We start from the raw sequence: 27,061 nt of genomic DNA, 5'->3' as shown, positions 1-27,061 counted from the left end.
GGTACAGGTGGTAGATTTAGCCTCGTAGTAACTTCATGCTGCTTCCTGAGCAGCAGCAGCAGCAGCACCTGGGAGCCTGAGAGTTATGAGAATACAGTCTTCCCTGCATTTTGGAGGAAGACCCCAGTAGATACCAAAATCTATGGATGCTCAAGTACCTTCTGTAAATGTGTATTTGTGTATAGCACATGTACATCCTCATACACATTGTAAGTCATCTCTAGATTGCTTATACTACTTAGCATAATGTAAATGCTAAGTAAATAGCTTGGACACTACATGGTTTCAGGAATAATAATTTTTTTAAGTCTGTACATGTTCAGCAAAGAGTTGTTTTTCTTTCAATTATTTTCAGTCCATGATTGGTTGAATCTACAAATGTGAAATGCATGATAGTAGTTAGGTCTTAATGGGGACAAAGGGATGAAGAGGAAGATGGTGGAGGGGAGGATCAACTAAAACTAAGACTTTATGAAGAAGCCTTATGAAAACCTACTGCTTTGTAAACTAATTTAAATATACAACTAAAGAAGTTTGAACATAGGGAGCCTGCAAGGGGGACCAGTGCTTCGTCCAGAAGACAGGGGATATTAAATGAAAATTGCATTGTGTGGGATACTGCCCTTTAAAGTTATTGGTCAGGGAGGCCCCAGAGGCCCCAAAACAGCTCAAACTACTGCTACAGCTCTTTATTGTCAACTATAGCTAGATGGTAAGATCACACCGCTGAAGACACAATACACTTTGGCTGAAGAACATAGAGGAAACCAAACAAGAACCAACCTGGATATTCTTCATGTTGGATAGCTCTCATAGTCCTGGAAGATGCTACATAAGTCACTTGGGGAGAAAAGCCATCAATGGACTTACTGATAGTGTATTCTGTATCCTAAAATACCAACCCCCCTACTGGAGCAATAGAGCATGACCGTTATAGGAATAACCAATAACTTGCACGTTGGAATGAGGTCTGCTCCACAGGAGGGACTCCGTGCCTGGTTCTGGAAACCTGATAAAAACCCATGGGTGTGAAGGTCAAAGGCCCCAGGAGGGAACCTACTATTGTTTTGCTAAGTAAGCATATTGTCAAACTGCCTTGTAAATATTTATACTTATGCCCATAAAGTGGTGCAGCTCTCAACCTCGGTCAGAGACGCTATTTTTTGCAGTGGGTAGCAGACAATGCAGAGTCTCCTAACTGGTCAAAAGTGCTGAGGATGAGTGATTATACTGGCTACATATCAGCTCCCTCCCCCAAGGCTCAGAGGACATCAGAGAAGAAGGATAGAAAGGATCTAAGATCTTGAAGATGGGGAGGAGTCCTGTTCAACGCTACCTTCTGGACATAACATAGTCACCGCATTGATGAATCACAGCAGCTGTGGTTCCTAGCATAAGCCCTGCACAAGAACAAGTCAGTCAACACTGTAGCATAAATGGGAGAAGAGCTGCTGGCTCTGGGGCTGCTGGGAGAGGGAGGCCAGCGTTCCTCTTTGTGGCTGTGGCCATGCTCTGGTGGGTGGTCTCACACTAATGAGAATTGAGGCAGCACTGAGTGGGCTCAGTGGCCAGTGGGGTCGCTATAAAAATAGGAGAGGGATGAGGAGGGAGAGGGAACAGAATCAGAAAACATAATGAAGGTGGAAGGGAGATATATGGCAGGGGATCCAGGGCTAGTGATGAGGTTGGATGTGATTAAGATAAATTGTATACACACATGAAATTGTCAAAGGATAATTAAAAATTATAATGAATCAGATGTTCAACTTCTTAACTTTCAAACCAGTAAATGAAATTTTAAAGACCAATTTAGATAGAAAGGAAGAAAGAAAGAAAGAAAGAAAGAAAGAAAGAAAGAAAGAAAGAAAGAAAGAAAGAAAGAAAGAAAAAAAGGAAGGAAGGAAGGAAGGAAGGAAGGAAGGAAGGAAGGAAGGAAGGAAGGAAGGACAAACAAACTAAAGGAGTAGGAAAAACTTAGCAATCTCAATAAAAAGTGAGGGATTTAAGACTTTTTGGCCTTAAATTGAATATCACACAACTTCTTAAAGGTCCATCTGTATGCTTTAATACTTAACAAAAAATTATTTTCAAAGCAATCTTTAAAGGAAAAATACGCAAACACACGTACAAGTATTAGCCAAGAGATATTTTCTTCTGGTAATAGCATATGTAAAAGACAAAATTTTAAAAATCACTAGTTTATAGGAACCATTACTCATGATTAAAAGAGCAACTTACCAATAATATGCCTAGGACTCTAAATGTATAAGCTATAAAAAGCAGAGAAAGGCAGGATCCCCAAAGATAAGCGATAAATCTACAGTGAGAGGAAGACTGTAAAACATCCTTCCACCATTGGTTTCTTAATCCTAAGTCTACCCATACCCTCCAAAACCACAAACAAAGACAGGTCAACAACAAAAAGAATTAAGTTACACACTCATCCCTAAGGAGAACATAATGGAGCATGAAAAATAGTACTTGAAATAAATTCATAGGCACTCCTGGACCAGACCCAACAGACCAAATCAAAGTGGAACTGTTCATGCTAAACTCTGTGCCAGCCAGCCCCATAAGTTGCTCATATGATATTTCAAGGAGATGGGGGATCCATCCTATTTTACCTTTACAAGGAAAAAAAAACCTAAAGCAGCCAATTCAGCTCCTTTGTTTCTGCTTTCTTCAGCACTATCTATCAAAACGGCCTTGTCCACTCAGCTCATCAGAACACTCTTATTTTATAGGATGAGGTATTTTCTGATTCTAGAATTATAAATAAAAGCCAGATGGAACTTTGACATTTGTAATAGTATTGATTTTTTACTCTAAGTTTCAATTTGTGTGTGACTAAGTTTTAACAATCCTGTCCATAGAGCTAGACCAAATCCCACACTGGACCAAAGTGTTGGGAGGGATTAGAGGAAGACAGATCGTGACAAGTGCCTGTGGTTAGACAGAACACCACAGACATCACCTCCAGAAATATCGTCCTACCCTGACAGGGGAGATACTGAGATCAGAGAAACTGAACCACAGTTTTCCAGCAGGAAGGACCAGAACGACAGTTCTGTGAAGGCACTCTTTCTAGAATAGAGAGAGACAACCAAGACAGTCAAGAGAATTGAAAAACTAAACACCAGAAATTAAGGATGCTGGAACTGTGAGACAGCATCACAGCATGAGCAGGCTCCCTACTTCTCACCCCGCCCAAGTGTCAATCAAACGTTGCTTCAGTGGTCTAACAGAAGATGGCACTCTTGAACTAAGATAATGAGCAAATGTCCAACACTTCTCATTTCCCTCAGTAGGATTACCTGGGTGGGATTACCTGTGATTGTCGCTAGTCCAGGAAAACCCAACAATTAAAAGAAGCAGAAATAGGTAACATTACTATAAGAAAAACAGTGAGAATCAAAATTAAGCTCATAAATATCCTTTCTTCCAGAAATGCTCCCAACCACTGACTGAGCCTTTCTATTTAAAGATGTACTACAGAACTTAGAAAATGAAACAAAAAATGAGTGGCCTACAATAATTGAGTGGGAATGCAGAATTTTACTTCCCAAAGTTGAAAAGATTAAAAAATCCAAGAGAATCCACAAAATGTACCAAGCAAGTCCCAACAAGGTTGTCAGATACAAGATCATTATACGAAGTTGTTTACCCTTGTACTAGCAAACAAAGAGTGGCAACATATACGTGGAAAGCTCTCACAATTGTAACACATTCTCTAAATTTCCTAGAAGAATACATATAACCAAAGCTATATAACACATATACAAAGGGAAATTTACAAAAATTTGTTGGTTATAGAATAATTTCTTACTTATGAATGAGAAGAATCATTGATGGTGATCATTATTCCATCTAACTGATGAAGTGTCATGAATCAAAACACAAAGTATTTCATGGAACTTGGCAAAAAATTCTAATAGACATAGAATTCTATAAAATATGGTGATATTTTATTTATATTAAAATGTTATTTGTATGTTAATAAATAAAGTTGCCTGGGGGTCAGAGCTATTAGCAAGCCATAGGAAAGCAGGGCAGTGGTGGCATACGCTTGTAATCCCAGCACTTGGTAGGCAGAGCTAGGTAAGTCTCTGTGTGTTCAGGGATACAGCCAGTATTGGATACACATGCCTTTAATTTCAATACCAATCATAAAAAACCTGGAGGCCTATACAGAAAGGCCGTGATGAGGCGGTCATGTGGTTGGGTTTACAACCAATGAGAAGGCAGAACAGGAACTCTATATAAAGACTTTAACACAGGGGTGGTTCTGGTTCAGAGAGGTAGGACCACTGCAGGAGGAAGGGTAAGGTTTTAGCTCTTAGCTCTGACCTCTTGGATTTCATCTTTGCATTGGTTCTGTGTTTCTTATTTAATAAGAAGGTTGGTTACACCTACAATAAAATGCCAATGTAATGATGACAATTTGGAGAAGAAGAATGGACGATTAAACTCCACCAAAGTACAAAGGAGCAGTATGAAGTCACAACAATTAAGACAGTGCTGTTGCTTCAGAAGTATACAAATAAGCCAGCAGGATAGACTCCAGAGCTCAGAAAGTAAGCTGCTGTGCATGGCTGTGCAGCTATGATAGAAAGGGTGTAATGACAAAGCAATGAACAGCATGATGCTGTAACAATAGCTAGTCTTACGTTACAAGTAGTGCATGGATGTCAGAAAAGAGATTGCAGCTTCTAAGATGTACTGCAGAGCCTAGTGCTGTGGGATGGTCTGTATGTCAAATGTGTTGCTGATTGGTCAGTAAATAAATCATTGATTGGCCATTGGCTAGGCAGGAAGTATAGACGGGACAAGGAGGAGAATAAAGCTGGGAAGTGGAAGGCTGAATGAGAGACACTGCCAGCCGCCATGATGAGAAACAATATGTGAAGATGCCGGTAAGCCACGAGACATGTGGCAAGGTATAGATTAATGGAAATGGATTAATTTAAGCTTGTAAGAACAGTTAGCAAGAAGCCTGCCACAGCCATACAGTTTATAAACAATATAAGTCTCTATGTTTACTTGGTTGGGTCTGAGAGGCTATGGGACTGGCGAATGACAGAGATTTGTCCTGACTGTGGGCCAGGTAGGAAAACTCTAGCTACAGCCTAGGAAATGAAATTTTTTAAAAAATGAGTGTTCTACAACAATTGAATGGGAATGAGAAATTTTACTTCCCAAAGTTAAAAAGTTTAAAAAAATCCAAGAGAATCCATAAAATGTACCAAGCAAGTCCCAACAAGGTTGTCAGATACAAGATCACATACAAAGCAGTTTACTCTTGTACTAGCAAAGAGTGGCAACATGGAAGTTTGGTGTTTCATATAATATGTCTTTACTTGTACTGGCTAAACAATACCATACATAAAGTTACAAGGAAAGTTACAGAAGATATTTGCATAAATTTTACCAAGACAGAATTAATATCCAAATAAAATATTTTAAGTTCTTGTAAATCAATGGTAAAAAAAAAAAAAAATACCAAAGGAAAATTGACCAAGGTAACACACAGGCAATTCGCAAAAAGTCAGGAAGGCTCATTGCTGTTAGATAATAAATCCAGTAATTGGTGAAATGCAAAATGAAACAGTGCAGTACCATTTTATCTCTATTACATTATTACTTTAAAACCTTTATAATGTTTTGGAGGTATGAAAGAATAAGTATCCCTATACTCCTGGAACTTACCAGTGTCAAGAATCCTGTGAACCTGGGGTTATAGGCAGATCTGTCAGGTCTAGAGTCGAGCTGGAGGACCTCGGTGTCAGTACCCTAATCAGACTCAATGGCAGCCTACAGTGACTTCAGGTCCCTCCCCTATCTAAAGCTGATAGGCCCAAAGTCAGATCCACACCCACAGTATCAAGGATTTCCTTTGGGATTTCCCTTAGTAGAAACTGATAGCAACTTAGTAGAAGGTCAGTCATTCTTCTGTGACAGGAGCCATAGAATGTAGTGTCTCCACCTCATGGAAGAAGCTAACAGGAAGATGATGCTGAGGATTGGAGTCCTGAATGCAGGCTCCCCTACAGACTTTACAGTTGTGTCATGGAGTCTTTTAACAAACTTACTCTTTGCCTAAAATGACCTTGTGTCTCTGTCACCTACAACTGCAAGAGTAGAGTCCGTGGCCATTAATCATTGTAATCATATAACCAATTCCCCTTGCTCTGAGTCCAAACATTCTGATCAAAAGCTGGCTTCCCATATGGTTTCCACAGAGGGAGAATGCTTTCATTAGGCTGTCTGGTGTGCTTGAAATTTTTATTTCTCATTATAAATTAACTAATTAGAATTCTCTCTATTCTCTCTCTCTCTCCTCTCTCTCCTCTCTCCTCTCTCTCTCTCTCTCTCTCTGTGTGTGTGTGTGTGTGTGTGTGTGTGTGAGAGAGAGAGAGAGAGAGAGAGAGAGAGAGAGAGAGAGAGAAAGAGAGAGAGTTTATAAGCACAAATCAGTCTCCATGAGTCAGATAAATGCTGAAGCACAGATTAAAAATGGCCTTTCTGGAAGTATAAAACTGAAGACCAGATGCTGGTAGATTCATGAGGGCAATGCTACACTGTCAGGATGTCTGGAAGTTGGACAGCTGGCTTTCATCCAGTATCACCCACAATTTGCCACACATACCCTCATTGACCTTTAACAGGTGCAGAGAACAACTAAAGATGTTTTCTGAGATGAGCAAGGCTGATATTTATCATTAGATCCATGACATTAGTTAAAATACCTACATGTGCATTAACAGGAGGTGAAAATGGGAATGGGTGATAAGATGATGCACCCCAACCCACAGAGTTCTCCTAGCTTGCAAAACCCTCAAAGTTTAATTGCTTGTTCTCTATTTTGTCTAAGGCAAGGGGAGCAATTTTCTTACCTCCTTTCCCAAGAGGTAGAACAAGCATACAACGGACTTACCATATCATATGGTGTCTTTTAAATATGAGTGACTCAAAGAAACAAATAATTGATTTTTTTAAAAGACTTATTAAGACAAGTCTAGCTACTGGCAGCCATGGGTCTCCATATTATGGGTGAGAAGGGGAAGATTTTGTACTCTGGGAAATTAAATCCCATTCATAAGCATCATTTTCTTTTACATTGCATGTCGATCTAGATGCAATGGTATGAGTCCATAATACCAGACTTGGGAGGTGGAGGGGGATAAGGCCATCCTTGGCAGCATGACAAGTTGGAGACTAGTCTGAGACACAAGACACTGACTTCCTCTGCCAATTGTATATTGAGCTGATATGGACGCCCTGGTCATTTCTTCCTTCTTCTCCCTTCTGATTAAGCCAGATGGAATTCAGTAGCTGTTCAACAGCTTCAGAATACAGGCAGATTTTTAGAAACTACCTCCTAAAAAGTTCATGAGTACATGATGGAGATCAATGATGAACTGCAGGACAATTGGAATCTACTGTTACTCCTGATCCAAGGCCAGTACTGGCTTAAAAATCCCTAGCATCTTTATAAGCATTCTTCCCCTCCTATCAGAAACACAGTGATATGACCCAAGTTTTCTCCTTTCTGCTTTTCCCTTAAGCCATTCTGGAACATTCAGACAGTCACTTAAACACTCTGAATCAAAATACCTCCCATTCATATTTATTTCATAAATATTTATGGAATAGATAAGTGGATTAATTAATGGGGAATCAGACACATGCTTTAATTTCTTCTTCTACACAGTTAAGAACAACCTCACTCAAATGACCTTGGATGACTGTTAGGAAGGACAGACTGCAGACAAAACATGTGGAAGTTCTGAAGGACAAGGTATGGTATACATAATTAAGCTGAAACAGTGTATTGATTGGTGAAACACTCTGCCGTCAACTGAAATGACAAAATAAAAGTCAAATTCTACTGCTTTCTAGGTCCCTTCCTGTTTTTGGGAAAGTTACCACATCCTACTGAGCCCTGTTTGGTGAGAATTGTTGCAGCATCTAAAGTATCCTGCAACGACATTACTAAAAGCGAGTATTCATCTGTAAGCTGGAGAATGGATCAAAGGGACAAGGCTGGGATGGGGGAGGGAAGGGGAACCAACTTTGATACTGATATTAGCAACTGGGGCTGGATCTGTCTGTTCTCCAGTCTCAGTCTCCAAGCTTCTGATGCTGCCTCAGCTCATGGCCTCATCCCCCTCTGGATGCCTAAGCAAGAAGGCTAGGAACCAACCTGAAGCCACCTCACCTCCCGTAATCAGCCAGTGGTCTGGTGAATGTCAGTTCTTTCTCAATGCATCAAAAAGCTGCTCCCTTCTCTCCTGCCACACCATCTTGCCAAAGAGTGGGATCTTGTTTCGTCTTCCCTTGAGACATACAAGAGTCTCCCGACGGCAGCCTCAGTGCTCTACCAGTTTTGTGCTTTCTGCAACATCAATATCTGATGTCTTCCCTGTGCTTGAAAACCTTTCCCATCACTGACATGATCAAACCCAAATTCTTCACACAGCTTTCAGGCCCTGCTCACTCCGCTGTCATGAATGTAGACTCACCCATGATGGGCCCTGTCTCCACATGTCCTATATCTTCTGCTGAAGAATGTCCTTTTCTCACATTGGTCTAGCAGTTCAGGGGTCTCTTCTATCTGGAAGCCTCTCCTAGCCTTCCCAAACTGAGTTACATTGCTCCCTTATATCCTGTTTACTCGCAGCATGCAACACCTTGCAAGTTGATCCATTCAACACTATTCCAGCCTGCCCTCTCGTTTTTCTCTACCTAGAAGCCTAAAACAATATTGCAGTCAAGGTGACCCTGCCAGAGTCTGCCATGAGGTATAGGATGAAGATTCTAGTGAGGACTTCCATTCAGCTCGTCACTTTGTCCCTTCTAGAACAGCTTCGTGTTTGCAGCATAGGAACCACCCTGAGGCTATGAAGATGAAAAGTAGCTCATCTCAGGTCCCTTAAGACGTTGCTTAGCATCATCGCAGCCTTGGACTCCTTGCCCTTAGAGTTCATACCAGGTAGCCAAATGTATCCCTTAATTACTCAGGAACTACTAGCTAAGTTTTCTATTACTTTTAGCTGATTGCTTACCAGTGCACCAGGACTGATTACTTCTCTTGCCTCAGATATCAGACAAATGATATCTTTTGGATCTATACTACCAATGTCAATTTTTTCCTGCTACAAAGTAGACAGTCATCAAATGGGTATGTTGGAAGAATTGCCTCAAGCCTAATAAATTTTGGAAGCCATTTGAAAGAATAAAGCAGCCAGGTTTAAGTATTACTTTATGGAAATGAAAGCACAGGCTCAAATACAGACAGCAGCAAAGGTTTCTGTAATTCTAGAAAGTCCTTATTGTCTTTAAACTCTATCTCTACCTTAAAGACGTACTATCCACTGAGAGAAGCTGAAGACTTCAAGTGATTATAAATACTTTGTAAATGACAACTATATAGCTTACACTATGACTGTAGGCTCACCCCAACATAGGCAAGGAAAGGGGGGCCTATATGCTCTGCTTAGATGATCTTTTTATCCCATTGATCTGGCAGCTCAGGTGTCATTTCTACCTGGAACTCTGGCATGGGGCATAAGGAAATGATAGACATGTGTGAACTCCCCCATTGTGACAATTTGAAGATCTTCACTCATCTTGGCCTTTTTAGTGGTTGCTTTTTAAATAAAGATTGCTTATATTTCTGGTGCGTGACGTGATGTTTTGCTGTCCTTGGACACAGTGAATTAATACAGTCAAACTCACAAAAATATCTTCCCACTGGTGCCTTTTATTTTTGTGGTGTGAATACTCATGATCTACTCTCTTAGCAAACTTTACATGTGCAATCCTAAAGTATTGACTACAACCCTTAACTGATCAATGACTCTCTGGACTTTATTCATTCTTCAGGATGGAAACTTTGTACCCCTTGATGAACATTGTTCCAGTGCCTAGTAAGCATCATTGTACAACCGCTTCTGTAAATTCAACCTTTTAGATTCCACATATAAATGAGATAATGCAGTACATTTTTGTGTATATAGTTTACTTAACAGGATACTTTTTTAGTATCTCTGATCATTTGGTGGGGTGAATGGGCTCACTGGGGTCTCTGCTCCATGTGATATCAGAACCACTATGCTGTCCAAGATGGCTCACTTCCACTCTTGTGGGGATTCTTCTGATTGTATAAGAACTCAGCTGGAGATGCCAATACAGTGTGTTGTCACCTCCGTGTGACTGCCCTATGCATCTTTAGTTTCACAGTATGTCATCTGGAGTCCAAGAATCGGAAAGTCAAAACTGCCAGTTTTCTTAAGGTCTGCACTGGAAAGTTTGGAATCTCACTTCTGCAACATTCTATATCAGAGGAAGAGCTAACTGTCAGTCAAAGCAAGAGTTTTGAAGATATCCTGCTAGTATTTCCCTTTATTATTCAAGTTCGAGTTGGGCTCCAATAACTTGTAATTATGAGAGCAAAACTAATAAGATCAAATACTTCCAAATAGCTAATTATGTATCAACACTATTCCAATGGTTTGTATATGTTAATTAATTACTCCTAAGAGCTCTCTAAATTGATTTCATCATTTACATTCTGTACAGGGTAAAACATATGCACAGAAACTAAAGTAATATGTCCAAACTCCCACAGTTGGTACTTATAACAAGCCAGGATTTGAGCTAAGACATTTAGATGTTGGTGAGAGAACTCAGCAAGTAAAGGCACTTGCCACCAAGTCTGACAACTTGAGTTCAATCCCTAGGATACACTTAATGGAAAGAGAGAATTGATTCCCAAAAGTCACCCCTGGATGTCCACAAACATGCCATGTGAGCACACCCACCACACACACAAAATAATAAATGCAATAAAAATTTATTAACACCAAAACTTATGATCTGAGATGTTTTATTATTAATTAGAATGAAAGAACAACTAGAATTTTGATATATAGTTCTCTGTACATCCCTTTCTTTTGTAAGCATGGAGGTAATAATTGCTACATTTAGATAAGCCAAACCCTGAGCCCGGGGACACTGTTGTGTATGAGGATATTTTAGTTCAGGAATTAGCTGACATGGAGGCTAAGATGTCTATAACCTGCTCTCTGCAAGCCACAGAACCAGAAAAGCCACTGGTGCAATTTTTATACAAGGAAGCTGATGGTATAACCCATCATCAGGCATGTGAACTTGGGGTGGGATGGAATATAAGTTCAGAATTCAAAGTCCTGAGAACAAGGAGCTCTGGTGTCTGAGGACAGAAGACCATGACATGCTAGTACAAGGAGAACAGATCTAGTCCTTCTGTTTTTGTTCTGTTGGGACTGTCCATGGGCTGGAGGATGCATACTCACATGGGTGGGGAGCATCCTTACTTAGTCTAATTCAAATGCTAAACTCATTCATAGACACCCCTATAGCATGAATCTTAAAAGTTCTTATTAATAAGAACAAACCTGAAGCTAAGTATTGGGGTGAATGCTGGAAGATCAGAGAAGCAGAACAAGACACAGCCACTTCACCTCGCCAGTTCTTCAGCTGGTCCTGTTTCCTCAGACTGGATGCCTCTGAGTCCTCATCCAGAATGAATCTCAGCTGAACTGCTGCTCAAAGCCTGAAAGCTTAACCAGCCAAATGCTTCTAGTTTCTGGTCCTCACATCTTATATATCTTTCTGCTTTCTGCCATCACTCCCTGGAATTAAAGGCTCACTTTCTAGGATTAAAGGCGTGAGTCACCATGCTTGGCTGTTTCTAATGTGGCCTTGAACTCACAGAGATCCAGAGGGATTTCTGCCTCTGGAATGCTAGGATTAAAGGCGTGTGCTAACACTGCCTATCCTCTATGTTTAACATTGTGGCTGTTCTGTTCTGTGACCCCAGATTAGTTTAGTAGCGTGCACAATATTTTGGGAAACACAATACCACTACACACCCCCACCTACACACACAGAAACAGTGTTTTACCGAATCTCTGGGTACCCATTGGCCCAGTCAAATTAATATATAAAATTAACCTTTGTGAGGACCAAGCTTCTAAACTTCAAGTGAAAATTTTCCTTTTTAAACAAGTGGGGATACTGATTATTCAAACATGCATACTCTAGCCTGACATTTTCCCCCGTGAGGCAGGGATCATGTTAACATCCTTCTGGGCCTGGAGTGCGATGCTTGGAGTACTGAGTGATGGTGCCTTTCTAGTTTGACTGAATTTGCTGAAATGACTTCAGAGCCAACTAAGTACTATGTCTCTTCACATTATTCCTGTATGTAGTGTATCCTTGCTCAGATGATATATGCTGCTGCCAAATCAGTGGGATGCTTTTCCTTATAGCAACATTTGGGGCAGTGGTACTGGAATTTGGGTTGTGTGCCTTGGCAAGGTGTTTTAGCGCCTAGTAATATCTTGTTCCATTTACTATCATTGACTGTAATTCAAATAATTTGATAACAAAACTTAGGTCAAAGCATGTGATGGAGTGTCTCTTGGCTCTCGAGGTTTGACGTAACAGTTAAACAATGGCTAATTCATACTGCCCTTTGTTCCCCAATGTTAATGTATCTTCTACATCTGAGTCCATTACAGTAGCTTTTCAAGTTCCATCAACAAAGTTGGGTTTCCTACGTTTCCAGATTTGTTCAATGAGGCAATCAAGAATGATAAAGTTAGGCATCCTTGATTACCTCTTGAGGTTGCCAGCCTGTCCGGTGGCTACAGTCATCCCACCTCTCTGCATGTATCAGGAAGAGGCGGAAGATATTTGCTTCCTTTCTGCTGCTGGGCTGGCTTTGTGATGGCTGTGATAACCAGTGCTGCAGAAACGAGATTCCAAACTTTCTAGTGCAGACCTTAAAAACTCACAGTTTCTGCTTTCTGATTCTTGGACTCCAGCTGACATACTGTGAAACTAAAGATGCATAGGGCAGTCACACGGAGGTGACAACACACTGTATTGGCATCTCCAGCTGAGTTCTTACACAATCAGAAGAATCCCCACAAGAGTGGAAGTGAGCCATCTAGGATAGCCTAGTGGTTCTGATATCACATGGAGCAGAAACCCCAGTGAGCCCATTCACCCTACCAAATGATCAGAGATGATAAAGTGGCTGATTTGAAACTGAAACAGGCCTTGCCCCGCTCCCCACAAACTCCATTTCCTATCATAGCATGTTCTCCAAATATCCAACTCTGGATCATGTGACCAACACCTGGGCTTGTGGGGAGGGTGAAATGGACAGAATCAGCCTGGCTGTCACATGGCCTAACTGAATTACAATGAATGGAGGCAAGGATGCTGCCCCATAGAACAAGCCTAGATACACGGAAGTGAGTGTCTCTTCTACGGAAGATGGAGATGAGAACCAAGTTCAGATCTATTTCCCTTCCATTCCGTGGTCTTTCCCACCCCCACTCTCCGTGTCACAACTTATTATTTACTCTACATTCTCACAGGGACACTTTTCACAGTGTTTCCCTTCTTGAAATATGTTCGGCAACTAGATGGTATTTCACCAAGAGACAAGTCGTCACCATAAGTAGAAAGGAAAATAAATGCCTTGCCTCATACTTTTAGAGGGGAAAAGACAAAGTGAGCAAAAACACTCTTGTGATTTATATGCAGTTTTTTTTTTTCCTCTGCAGAGTGAGGCAGGTTTTAGAAATGCTAGCTGCCCCGTGAGAGGAATGGACTGCAAGCAGTTAAACTACGGCCTGAGCTTGCTGCCGCTTCTGAGAAGAGACCACTTCACACACGGAGAGAGGAGCTCTCTGCCAACAATGGACACTTAACTGCCTCAGCTACCTTTAGGTCTCATTTAATTTGCCTATTTGGATACCTTTCCCCTAACAGCCATTCATTAGCACAGGAAAAGGATGTTACAGATCATTTGGTTCAACCCCTCATGTTCCAGATGGAAGGGAGAGAGGATTATTAGCCAAGAGCAAGGTCACCTAGTCTGTTCTGGGCAGTCCCAGAAGGTCCCACATTCCCTATTTTCCCAAATTGTACTCTCTCAGAGAAGTCATTTAGTGTCAAAAGCTACCCAGTGACCAATACACTGTTAATTTTTTTTCATCTGAATTCTGGAAACAAGACACATTTATTACAAAATTTCAACAAATAGGCACCAATCACTACCACAGGAGACAATGAAATTTGATAACAATGACAAGACCTTGTGCAAAGTTGTAGCTAGAGTTTTTCTGTCTGGCCCACAGTCAGGACGAATCTCTGTCACCCGCCAGTCCCACAGCCGCTCAGACCCAACCAAGTAAACACAGAGACTTATATTGCTTAAACTGTTTGGCTAATGGCTCAGGCTTCTAGCTATCTAGTTCTTACATCTTAAATTAATCCATTTCTATAAATCTATACCTTGCCACATGGCTCGTGGCTTACAGGCATCTTCACATACTGCTTGTCATGGCAGGGGTTGGCAGAATCTCCCTCCTCAGCCTTCCACTTCCCAGAATTCTCTCAATTCTCTTCTCTGTTAGTCCCGCCTATACTTCCCGCCTGGCCACTGGCCAATCAGTATTTTATTTATTGACCAATCAAAGCAATTTGACATACAGACCATCCCACAGCACAAAGTCTTTCTTGGGTATTTGTCTACCCAGCAACAAGTGCTCAGTACTGGGTTTCTCTCAAACTAGCACCAGCCCCCTGTGGACATGCTTCTCACTCCACAAATATCCTGTGCCAGAACTGAATTTTCTCTATCAAGGAAGGAAGGAAAGAAGGAAGGAAGGAAGGGAGGGAGGGAGGGACGAAGGAAGGAACGAAGGAAGGAAGGCCTGGGCAGGCAGGCAGGCAGCCCAGATTTCTCTTATGGCTTCTTATCACAAGACCACATATAGTTGTGTGTATGTAGATATGTGTGTGTATACACACACACACACACACACACACACACACACACACACACACACACAAAGCTTCTGATAGCTAAGATCCTCACATAAAATGAGTTTGTATTAAATAATCAGATAGTTAAGGACCCACTTACAAGTAAGTTAGTTTCCCACGCCTCATAAATAATACTTCTAAATTAAACTTACTTTAGAGGCTTGAGAATAAGGTGGAAAGGCAAAGAAAAACTTAAAATTGTTGGGTCCAGGGTCTCTCAATTATGGGGGACAGACCACCAAAGTCTGTTAAACCAAAAGCAAACTTTATTCAAAAAAAAAATCACCATGGGGCACAAAAACTTACCAGTTAACTGGGACCACAGAGTCAGAGATTTTGGAGCTGTGGCAAAGGGGGTGTGTTTCAAGCCCTTTTTTTATAGCAAAAGTTAGCATCAGGCATTGGATACATGCTGGGAGTCTCGTAGAAACAACTATTAAAAGTTAACTTTGGTCCAGGCAGTTATTGGCTATAAGGGGCAAGGAGGTTATCGTTAAAAGTTAACCCCTGGCTGTTGACAGAGGAGCTGGCTGTAAAGCAGAGAGCCATTGTTAGAAGTTTATCTTTCGAGCTGATGACTGTCAACTTTTATTTTATTTTATTTTAGGTTTACAATTTTATATTACTATATTCCTGGAGCCTTCAAAATTAGCATATTTGGTAGATCGTGCTTCCATTCTCTTCCTTATGTGCCTTAAGCAGCTGTGCCTCCCACAACTGTCTTAACTTTGACTGTCTGTACATGGAGTAAAAATAATATATATTCAAGATATATCTCAACCACTGAAAGCAAAAGAGCATTGTTGATTTCTAAGAGATCTTTGAGCATCCTTGATTTTCAACACTCCTATCACCAACCATGGCTAATGCCTTGGGAAACTCATTTGTAAGAAAGTATGGCTGGATCTCAAGGGAAACATTAGATAATTCAGCCTTCAAGTCTACAAATGTCATTTCAGGTTGATGTCTTTGATATAAATTTTCATCTCCATCTAACTGCTTTCTTGTATTACTCAGGGTCCTCTAAGGGAACAGAACTGACAGAACATATATGTATGTTAAAAGGAGAGTTCATAGATTGTTTTACAGTATGTGATCTGGGTAGTTCAACAATGGTCGTCTCACACTGGAGAGGGTGAGAATCGGGTAGTTGCTCAGTACATGAGGCTGGATGTCCCAGTGGTCCCAATATGGAGTTAAGGACCTGGAGAATTCCTAGAGAGATGCTGGGTTTTGATCTACATTGGATTGGTTTGATTTGATCTACAAGGAATCGGTTCTCACATCAGTGAAAGGCAGTCACTCGCAGGCACTATTCACATGTTAGTATGAGTCTTCCTGCTTTCAATAATCTAATAAAGAAACTCTCTCACAGGAGTGCCCAGCAGTTTGTTTTAGTTGATTCCAGATGCCACCAAATTGACAGATCAAGACTAGCTACCTCATTTCTCTAGTACAATTTGTGCCTTTTCCTTAGTCCATGGCATGTGAAGAAGACATTATTAATGGAGCCTCTTTGCCTAGTTAAAGTCAGTAGTGTCAAGACAGTGCCATGAAATACTGTAGTTGTTCTTACACCCAGTGTTTCACTGAAGTATCGTTACCAATTTATGAATAAATAGTGTTTTCTTCATATTGGTGCAAAGTGATATAGCAGCCATGGGTTGAGTTATGAGAAAATGAAGTACACAGTCTAGCACCATTAACATAAATGGTGTTGTCTAGAAATTAAGGTAACAATAGGTCCTAAATAGCAAGGCTATACCCACTTTCTAATTTTTTTTCCTTAAGAGGTAACATGAAGTTTAAATTTACATTATGAATACAGCTTTACTTTTATAAGCTGAAGCACATTATTTTGGTCCATTGAGCAAACTCATTTTTATTCATTGCCTTTTAAAGTTGACATTTAACTTCCACAGCTGTACAGCTAGCAAACAGCACAAGAAATTTTAATATTCAAGAGAGTGGATTTCAAACTACCACAGGATTCTACTGTGTGCCATCCTGTAATTAATATACATTCACCGAGAGGAAGAATTACATATGGAATTAGTTGAAGAGGGTTGGAGTTGTATATATGTTTATTTTCTTGCTCATACTCACAAGTCAAATTACACAAACAAGTAATTCTTGCAACTCAAACGAGTAAGTGTTGGTTTCTAAAAGATTTGTCTTCAAAAGCATTTACTAAAACAAAACATTTCGATCTACAGGCCTTGAATCCTTAAATCAAGTAAGATAGGAATTTGGCATTCCTCTTCCCTTATAATTTGCTGTTGAACATTAGAAATAAATAATTTGTAACCATGTTACTGCTACAGCATATCAGCCTCTCCACATCCCAGAACCTATAGGGGATGGAGCCATGGCAGCCTTGCCCTTCAGAGTATGGAACTCAGCAAGGAAGACAGGGATCCAAATCATTACACAAAAAGATGAATGATGTTTAGACAAAAGAGGTTCACAGTGCTATGAATATCCAAAAGGAGGGACCTAACCAGGTCATGGGGATGGGGACACAGTGTAAAAAGGTCTTCAGGAAAAGATGATCTTTCAGGAGAGACTGCATGACTTCAGAATTGGGCTTAAACATGCATATCAATCCTGCTTCTTCAAAGACTCTATTAAAACTTTAGGAATATGCATATTCCTAAATACATAAATAAACGCATATATATCAATTATATATACATACATACACATATTATAGCAATTAATGAAAAAAGAGGCCATGAGTTTGAAAAAGAGTAAGGAGGGGTATATGGGAGAGTTTGGAGGGAGGAAAGGGAAGGGGAAAATGATGTAATTATATTATAATCTCAAAAAATAAAAAAATACTTTAAAAACTTTATTTTTTAGAATATTTTAGAAATTAGAGCCCACAAGAACAGAGAGCAGAAGAAACAGGAGAAACAACCTTTAAGAGCTCAAAAGAAGAGGAACCTAGCTTGGAAAAGTTAATCTAAAATCAGCAAAAAGAGTTGGGAGGAAATATTTGCTTAGTGGTAAAATTCTAATTCCTGCCTCCCTCCCAAGTGACTGCAGAGCAACTGCCTCATCCCTTCCCATCAGGAGACTCACTCACTGGAAAGGGTAAAAGAGAAAGTCCTTGGTCAACAACCTAATCCTGTGACTCTATCGGGTAGACTTAGTAATGATGTCCTAGCATGATTACCCTTGCCGTCAAGGACAAAGGCCTTTCACTCTTCAGCTGAAAGACTGGGAGCCTCCACTAGGAATCTGACCGTGATGTTGCTTGGAAACAATGACCTGCATAGTCCCCTCCAGTGAAGCTGTATGTCAGAATGTCTCACGGGTTTTGAATCCTACCAGTGATCATGTCTATAAATGCCAAAGACTGATTACCAGCCTAGAAACATGTCTCCAGGATAGACAGACAACTCACAAGTGAAAAAATGGAAAGAAAAAAAAAAGCATCTTGGAGAAAACAGAACACCTGCACAAAGAAAAAAATCAAGAAAAATAGTTATTAATATTCTAGATCTAAAAGAAAAAGATCCAGTGGGCGTGAACTCGGGTAACAAAAGGTGAATTCAAAAGAAAGGAAAGATGTTACAAAACAAAACATAGTAAGAGAGAGTTAAAAAAAAAAAAACTAAGAAAATCAGAGGACCCAGACAAGCAACTCCATCTCCAAATAAAGGATTTGCAAACTAGAGTGCAGAAAAGGAGAGATAAATCACGAAATGCTCCTGACATCGGGCAAGGCTATAGAGCAAAGCATCTAGCAGAGTGGACACGAGGCCCACATCTGTTACCATAGTGAGTCCTGTAATATGGAACCAGACGCTTAGAATCTCATCATGCTCATGAGTCTATTTCCACGTATTTATACATTACAAACATTGTGTTGTCTTTAGAAAGATGAGTGGGTCAGAACTGTTTTTGCCATGACAATTCTTTTTTTTTTTGTTTGTTTGTTTGTTTGTTTGGTTGGTTGGTTGGTTGATTGGTTTTTCGAGACAGGGTTTCTCTGTATAGCTTTGCGCCTTTCCTGGAACTCACTTGGTAGCCCAGGCTGGCCTCGAACTCACAGAGATCCGCCTGGCTCTGCCTCCCGAGTGCTGGAATTAAAGGCGTGCGCCACCACCGCCCGGCGCCATGACAATTCTTGCTAACCTCAAATAAGTACATTTCTTTACCCATAAAAATATTTACGTCTTGCTTGCTGTATAGTGGATTCTCCTTGTTCACTGCCATGCTCTAGGACACAGCCACAAACACCGAATTAACAAGTACTGAACCGTCAGGAGAAAAAAGGTGAGGCCAGATTCCTTCAAGCCTCCAGGGCTTAGGCATGTTTTGGTTTTGGTTTCTGTAACACAAATTGCTAAATGGTCTTATTAATAAAAAACCCAGAGCCAGATACTGGGGTGAAAGCTGAAAGACCAGAGGAATAGAACAAGCCAGCCACAAATTCTTACCACCAGGAAATCCTCAGCCTAAGAGAGCTGCTTCCTGTATACTCACACCTTATATAACTTTGTGTGTCCTGCCATCTTACTTCCTCTCTCTGCCCACCTACATCACTTCCTTTTTCTGCCCAGCTCTATCAATTCCTGTCTGTCTGTACAGACCTCCAGACCTCTGTGGTTAACTAGTGCTGGGATTAAAGGTGTGTGCTGCCACGTCTGGCTCTGTTCCCAGTGTGGTCTTGAACTCACAGAGATTCAGATGAATCTCTGCCTCCCGAATACTAGGATTAAAGGCGTATACTACCACTGCCTGACCTCTATGTTTAATACAGTGACTGGCTTTGTCCTCTGATCAGGCAAGCGTTATTTGTAAGAGCACAAATTAAATATTACCACAGGTTTCTTCTCATTTTGGTAGAGAAAGAGCCTTACTGTCTAACCTAGATGGCCTCAAACATGCAATCCTCCTGCCTCTGCCTCACAACTACCAAGATTACAGGTGTGAATGAAGTGCCTGTAAGCCTCTGGTTACATTTGACCAGCTGATCAACACACAACCTTATTTTCAGTGTCTCTGTTTAAAAAAGGCTTATTTAGAATATATGTGTGGTTCAGGTACCTTGAATTTAACCACCAATTATTCTGTAACTCTTGTGTGAATGAAGCTTCCTTAGTGCCTGGATTTTCTTCCCGCCAAAAGGCATGCCACAAGACACCTCTCCAGCTCTACATTTAGGCAGCATTTTTAATGAAACTGACAAAGAGCATGAAAGTTAGCAAAGCCTAATACTTAGCAATCTGTGAAAAGGACACATGTTCATAGCATGAGAGCTGCAACAGCACAGAGATCAACTTTTATTACCTCAGCTACAAGTGTGATAGGTGACATGATTATCTGCTCGTGCCACAGATGATTTTTTTTATTTTTTATTTTATTTTATTTTTTTTAACAGTGCATATTTATTTTGTCTTTTTCAGAAAATGTCTCACTATGTAACCCAAGCTGGCCTAGAACTCACGACACCCTCACCACAGCATCCCAAGGGCTGGCAATGTAAGCATGGGCCATGCTGCCATCATTTGAAGAGTGCAAAGGAGTGTCAGAGGGTAGGCGAATTCACAAGTAAGCGCTTGTTGTGGTCATTATTGTTACTACCGTCATTATTGTCAATTGATGCTGTGCCTCTTTATGGACAAAACATCTGCTGTTATAGGAAAGTCCAAAACGTCAGGTAAAGGGCATTTTGTTGACCTTGGGACACTCCTCACCCCAGCAAACAAAGCTGTTGAATCAACATTTTATACAATCAGCAGCAGTTTAGGGACAACTTACGGTTTTCTCTGATCTGGTGGGGATCCCATAAAAACATGCCGAAAGCCTGTGGGAGGCAATTCAGGATCCCTGTAAGCAAGACAGTGTCTTTTAAGAACTACGTCAGACTTCCACATTTGATATTTCAAAGCCATTCAGAACTAATATGGAGCCAATGACTTTCAGAAAATTTTTTGAAGTTTGCAATATTTATATACTTCGAAAACTAAAGTAAACCAACAAGAGATCTTAATATTTTCATCATTACTTTGAGCATTTCCCAATAATTACAATATAAAACAAAGACTATTCTATGTACTTCTCTGGAGGGGTATTCTGCCTGGTGTAGGACAGCAAGTGTGGCTACACATAGCTGCTACCCTCAAGAACTCTGTCTCTTTCTGGAGAAATACACACAAAGAGATACCTGCAATCCCCCATTAATCAGACTTAAAAATACCTGAATCAGACTTCAAGAACAGCAGAGACACTAATCTTAATCAGTGACAACTTTCCGAATTCTGACTGGCAAACGGTAGTTCTAGGCATGCTTCGTACTTTATTCCTTCCAAACTTCAGAACAACCCTCTGACGTAAGTATTTAAATAATTCCCATTTTACACATGTACAGTCAGGATCATAGATGCCAAAGAACTTCGACAAATAAATTGTAGAAGTGAGGTTCAAACCCAAACAGTAAGAACCCTGAGCCAGAAAATTATATCAATAAAATGTGAGTTTTAGTTGAACCTTGAATTGGCAAATGATTAAGGGTGAAGAATCCTTTTGTAAATAGGGTAGAGAATAAGCAGGAAGCAGAGACAGTTATGACCCAGTCCTAGCTGGAACATATTTGGCACATAGCTGGAACATACTTGCCTCTTTCCTGTGCATATAAACCATTCCTGAAATGTGTGAATTCTACAAATAAAAGAAGAGACAATGAATACCTTTCCAAAATCCCAGGACATATTGTTTCCGCGTTTATCAAGGCCTTTTTCTTATTTTGCACCAAGTCTTTGTTTAAAAAAACTTGGGACATCTGTTCATGTGTTTCTGATACACAGGTCTGGGGAAATAGAAGCCACATGAAAGAAAAATTAATTAATCACCATCAATGTCAGGCACTAAAATATTTCCCTACTAAGGCATTTTCTGATTTTAATTACTGACTCCAGCTGACATTTCAAACATAAAAAATAGCTCATAGCCACTGCCTATTTCATCATAAGTATCTGAAAATAGCAATATCTGTGTGTTGTTGGGAAATAATAATCAATTCCTTTCTCACATAAAATGGGAAGCATTCATTCAACTAGGTACTAATTCTTCCCAATTCCCCCTTCTTTAACCTTTTCAGGATTAGTATATTTTTTAACTTCCCTAAGAAAACCCTAAAGGATTTCAAGTTCTTCAAACATCACTGTCATCATTTTCAGCGTTATTACCAAAGGATAATTCAGTGGATTATCAATCAATTATTACTATGAAGGATCATCTGAAAATTAAAAGATATATTTAGACCATGTACAGAAGCATTGTGGGTAGTGTGGTGATATTTTATTTGTGCTCAAACAAATAAAACTTATCTCGGGATCAGAGGACAGAGCCAGCCACTAGATTAGACATAGAGGACAGACAGTGGTGGCACATACCCTTAATCCTATCACTTTCGAGGCAGAGATCCGTCTCGATCTCTGTGAGTTCAAGGCCACACTGGAAACAGAGCCAGGCAATGCTGGCACACACCTTTAATCCCAGCATTTGAGATCTCATGTCTTTGCTTGGGAAGGACACACACCTTTAATCCCAGGAAGTGATTGCAGGAAAGCAGACAGGTATATAATGCGTGAGGACCAGGAACTAGAGGCTTTTAGGCAGTTCAACTGAGACCCTCAGAGATGAGGACTCATAGGCTTTCAGTCTGAGGATTCCTAGAAACGAGATCAGCCGATGAACTGGCAAGGTGAGGTTGGCTGTGGCTTGTTCTGTTTCTCTGATCTTTCAGTTTTCACCACAATATCTGGTACCGGTTTTTTTAGCAATTCATCTTACAGGGTAGCATCTATTGGACCTTAGGAATGGAAGTTCTTGTTACTACAAGCTGGAAGACTGTGGTGAGCTAAGGATTCAGTATTTTTACCACACAAACTTAGATGATCAGGATTCTGGAAGCCCAGAACAGAGGAGCAGAATGTATCACCAAGAAAATACATTATTTTCCTTACCCAGAAGACTAGATTTCCCAAGACAGCCAGTCAAACTCCAGGATACATTAGACCCCAAAGAATTTGTTTATAAAAATAATTTTTTAAGAAAACAGTGGGGGGAACCAATCTTAGGAAACTTAAAGTCTTTCACTGCAGGAGTATCATAGCTATAGACAAAGGTTTCGGTACAGTTAGGTTAGCACAGGCTCTGCTGTAGCTACTCAAGGAAATTTTAATGTCTCTAGTCATGGTTCCCTGATTGAGGACATGGCTCTCTAGATTCTTGGCTTCTCTGACCACTGATCTCAGAAGACCACAACCTCCTGAATCACATGGCCTCCTAACATCACGTTCCCTGTGCTGGTCCATATGTCATTACCTTGGTTCTTCTTTTTTATCTTGCGTTTTCCTGCTCACAAATCAGGAGCAAGGAAAAGTAAATTGAGCCTTGTACATTGTAACAAAAAGAAGAAATATTTAAATGTCTCTTGGGGGAGAATGAGTTAGAGGCCCTCCCCTTTGTTTAAAGGTATAAGATTTTAAAAATTAACTTTCCAACTTTCTGAAGGCTATATGAAGCACAGGGATTTCCAGGAATAAAAAGTTTCAAGACTCCACACCAGAATTAGAACATAGAGATAAAGAAGCTGTCTGGCCACGGAGCCTACTCAAAGCCCCTGTGTAAGAGAGGCAAATTTCGGCCTTGCTTCTTCCTCTTCAATATTAGAATCTCACATTTCAGCTGGACTTACCAAGTTATATAGACGATGTTTTCCAGGCTCCCTTCACACTTAGATAAGGTGTACACTGCACTATGGAGCATTAGTGGAAATCATTTATACAGCTTCCTAAGACAATCTTTTGTATTCCTGTTCCTGCTACACAGAAGGTAAGCATTGTAATTGGTATCCAGCAGCCATTCTGGATCTTACCCAAGGAATGGCAGAACAGAAAGCTATGAGGAAAGATCTCTTGTGACCATCTGTGAAACTTCCATACTAGTTCTGGTTTGCTATCCCCCAGACTTTTACATGAGAGAAGAAAACCTTATGTGAACAGCCTCTGTTGATTTCTGGATTTGGAAGCTCATAGCCAAATCTAATCCTAAACCATCTTAATGTGAAAATTGCTTTATAACCTGATATAAGCATGATTCATAAAAGCACTTCCATATGTTTAAAATTATATATATACATATATATGCATATATATACATATATGCTGTGGGATGTTCTGTATGTTAAATGTGTTGCTCTGATTGGTTAATAAATAAAAAACTGATTGGCCAGTAGCCAGTCAGGAAGTACAGGCAGGACAAGGAGAGAGGAGAATTCTGGGAAGTGGAAGGCTGAGGCAGGAGACGCTGCCAGCTGCCACCTTGAGTAACAACATGTAAGATACTGGTAAGCCACGAGCTATGTGACAAAGTATAGATTTATAGAAATGGGTTAATTTAAGATAGAAGAACTAGATAACAAGAAACCTGCCACAGCCATACAGTTTGTAAGCAATATAAGTCTCTGTGTGTTTACTTGGTTTGGTCTAAGTGGCTGCAGGACTGGTGGGTGAGAGAGATTTGTCCTGACTGTGGGCCAGGCAGGACTGGAGAAAACTCCAGCTACATATATATGCTCACACTGGAGACTGGCAGTTTGATACATGAGATAGCTAAATTAACACAGCACAAACTCACAAACAGTCCCTAAAATTTCTATTTGATTTGCATGATAAAGTCTAGCTTGAGTCAAGTGATAATACTTTTTAAAAATCAAACGTTTACAAGAAGCTCATTTCAAAACATCATAAATACTTCCTATTTTCTTGAGAGTCAATTCTTTTAAAGAGCCCAATTTCTAAATTTCCAGAACAAACTCACCCATGTGTTCTGCATTTAAGAAAACCCAGTAGATTCAAAGTCTGCCTAATAGGTTAGAGGGAATGGGAAGGTCCACTTAGAACTTCCCCACACATGACACTCTAGGGGAGCCAGCACCCTGCTCAGTGTGGCTCACACCCTGTGGCTCAGCTCATTTCAGAAGCTCCTCCACTGGCACTTTTTCTTGATTTCTATAGGGCCTGGAAAAGCTGACTCCTCTGAAGGAAGTACAAATACTTGCCAAGTCAAGTTATTCCCCCCTGATACCACATGCTGCTTCTGGAACTTTCTATCCTGTAGTCTTTTGGCAAGTATAAGTGAAATCCCAACCTGGAGGGAACACTTAGGTTGCCTCGGTTTTATCCTCCAGGCTCTCTTCTCAGATGTGCTCACTACCTTCACTCTCTTTCCAGATAAATCCTCCAACCCCCAAATACTTCTAGCCAGTTCTTTTCAATTCCTTATTTATTTTCAAATACTCTGGGTGAATAAGAGACCAAAACATTGAGATCTAGTTATTGACCAAATACTTTGCATGGTCTATAAGAGTAACATGTCATCTCTGGAATAAAGATGAGATCTTAGCTCTTTAGTCACTAACAAAGAATGTTTTATTTAAGCCTGTTAAATAGCAGTTATGAACAAGGATAAAGTTTTTTGCATCATTGCCAAAGTTCATCATCACTGTCATCATCAGATAATACCAAGACATTGTAAGAAGTCCTCTATTTAAAAATCACCATCTATTTCATTTCAGTATTCCCAGACTTCCTTTTAATCCTGCTGTAGCCTCCAGGAGCCCTACCACCCACTTCACTTCCATTCCCTGCGGACTCTGCCTCTTGGTGTGGACCCAGGATCCCATGAGTTCTTTCTTGCTGCCCCTCTCAGCCTTGACTTCTAGCCCATCTCCAATCCTTTGTGTCACTTAAAGACCTGAAGAAACACTCTCTACCCACAGCCAATCATTGCATTTGCCTAGGATACAGGGTGAGCAATGGCAACCAAAGAACAGAACATCCACCCGACCAAGACAAGACCTGATAACTACATCAAGAAATACCACAAACATCCTAACTCCAGATGCTTACATCCCAGCACAAAAGAATACAAACACGAACAGCCAAGACAATATGGCTCTTGAAGAAGACAGCAACTCTACTGCCATAAGCTAAGAGAAAGGCAATTTAGCTGAAACACAAGACAAGTCCTTTAAAATAATAATTACAAGTATGTTCAAGGACTTCAGAGAGGATATGAATAAATGCCTTAATGAAGATTATGAAAACACAAACTGTTGAATGAAATAATGAAACATTTCGAGACGTGAAAGTACATTTAACAAAGAAATAGAATCACTAAAGAAAACCCAAACTGAAATAAAAATGGAAATGAAAACCTTAGATGCCAAATAAAAACCTCAGAGATAAGCTCATCAGCACATTACAAGGCATGGAAGAGAGAATTTCAGGTGCTGGAAACAAGGTAGAAGAAATAGATATCTCAGTCCAAGAAAATGTTAAGTCTAAAAAAATTCCAGGCACTAAACATGTAGGAAATCTGGGACACTATAAAAAAAAAAAAAAAGACCAAACCTATGAATAATAGGGATAGAAGAAAGAGAAGAAACACAGGTTGAAGGCACAGAATATAGTTTTGAAAAATAGTTTCTCCAATCTACAGAAAGAAATGCCCTTCAAGGTACAAATGAATACCAAGCAGACGGGATGAGAAAAATTATTCCCTACAATACATAATAACTAAAGCACTAAATATTCAAAACAAAGAAAGGATATTGTGAAAGTGAATTTGGTCTAACACCTGACTTTTTGATGGGAACTTTGAATGCCAGAAGGGCCTGCACACATGCTCTACAAACTCGAGAGACCACAGATGCCAGCTCAGACTACTCTATCCAGCAAAACTGTCAATCATAATAGCTGAAGAAAGAATAACATCCTATGATTTAAAAAAAAACAAATTTAAGCAGGATTTATCTACAAATCCATCTCTACAGAAGTCACTAGAAGGAAAATTTTAGTCTGAAGAGGTTAACTACACTCAAGAGGACACAAGGAATAAATAATCCCAGAACAGCAAATCAAAAAAAGGAGGGGGAAATCCATACCATAACAACAAAATAACAGGAATCAATAAATACAACTCATTAATAACTCAACATTAATGGTCTCAATTTCCCCAATAAAAAGACACGTACTAACAGACCGTATTAGAAAACAGGATCCATCTTTCTGATGATCAAAGAAAGATACTCAACCATCAAGGATGTACATCACCTCAAAGTAAAAAAAAGGGAAAAAGGTATTCCAAGTAA

General features: G+C 40.1%; 1 protein-coding gene across 4 annotated transcripts in view; it reads right to left on the bottom strand.

Annotated features, from left to right (window-relative positions):
• Positions 1 to 27,061, bottom strand: part of Cfap95 (cilia and flagella associated protein 95) — a 97,443-nt gene that overhangs the window by 19,864 nt on the left and 50,518 nt on the right. For all 4 annotated transcript variants that reach the window (XM_059259624.1, XM_059259629.1, XM_059259615.1 and 1 more), the window contains exons 3-4: positions 21,591 to 21,709; positions 20,662 to 20,730 (exon numbers count right to left, since the gene is read on the bottom strand). In XM_059259624.1, coding sequence (XP_059115607.1) covers positions 20,662 to 20,730; positions 21,591 to 21,709 — 188 coding nt within the window. The remainder of the gene's footprint in view (positions 1 to 20,661; positions 20,731 to 21,590; positions 21,710 to 27,061) is intronic.

Source organism: Peromyscus eremicus, chromosome 1 (assembly GCF_949786415.1).
Source record: "Peromyscus eremicus chromosome 1, PerEre_H2_v1, whole genome shotgun sequence".
Taxonomy (NCBI): Eukaryota; Metazoa; Chordata; class Mammalia; order Rodentia; family Cricetidae; genus Peromyscus; species Peromyscus eremicus.
The sequence above is the reverse complement of the archived record's forward strand: the minus strand, read 5'-3'. Positions and strand labels throughout refer to the sequence as shown.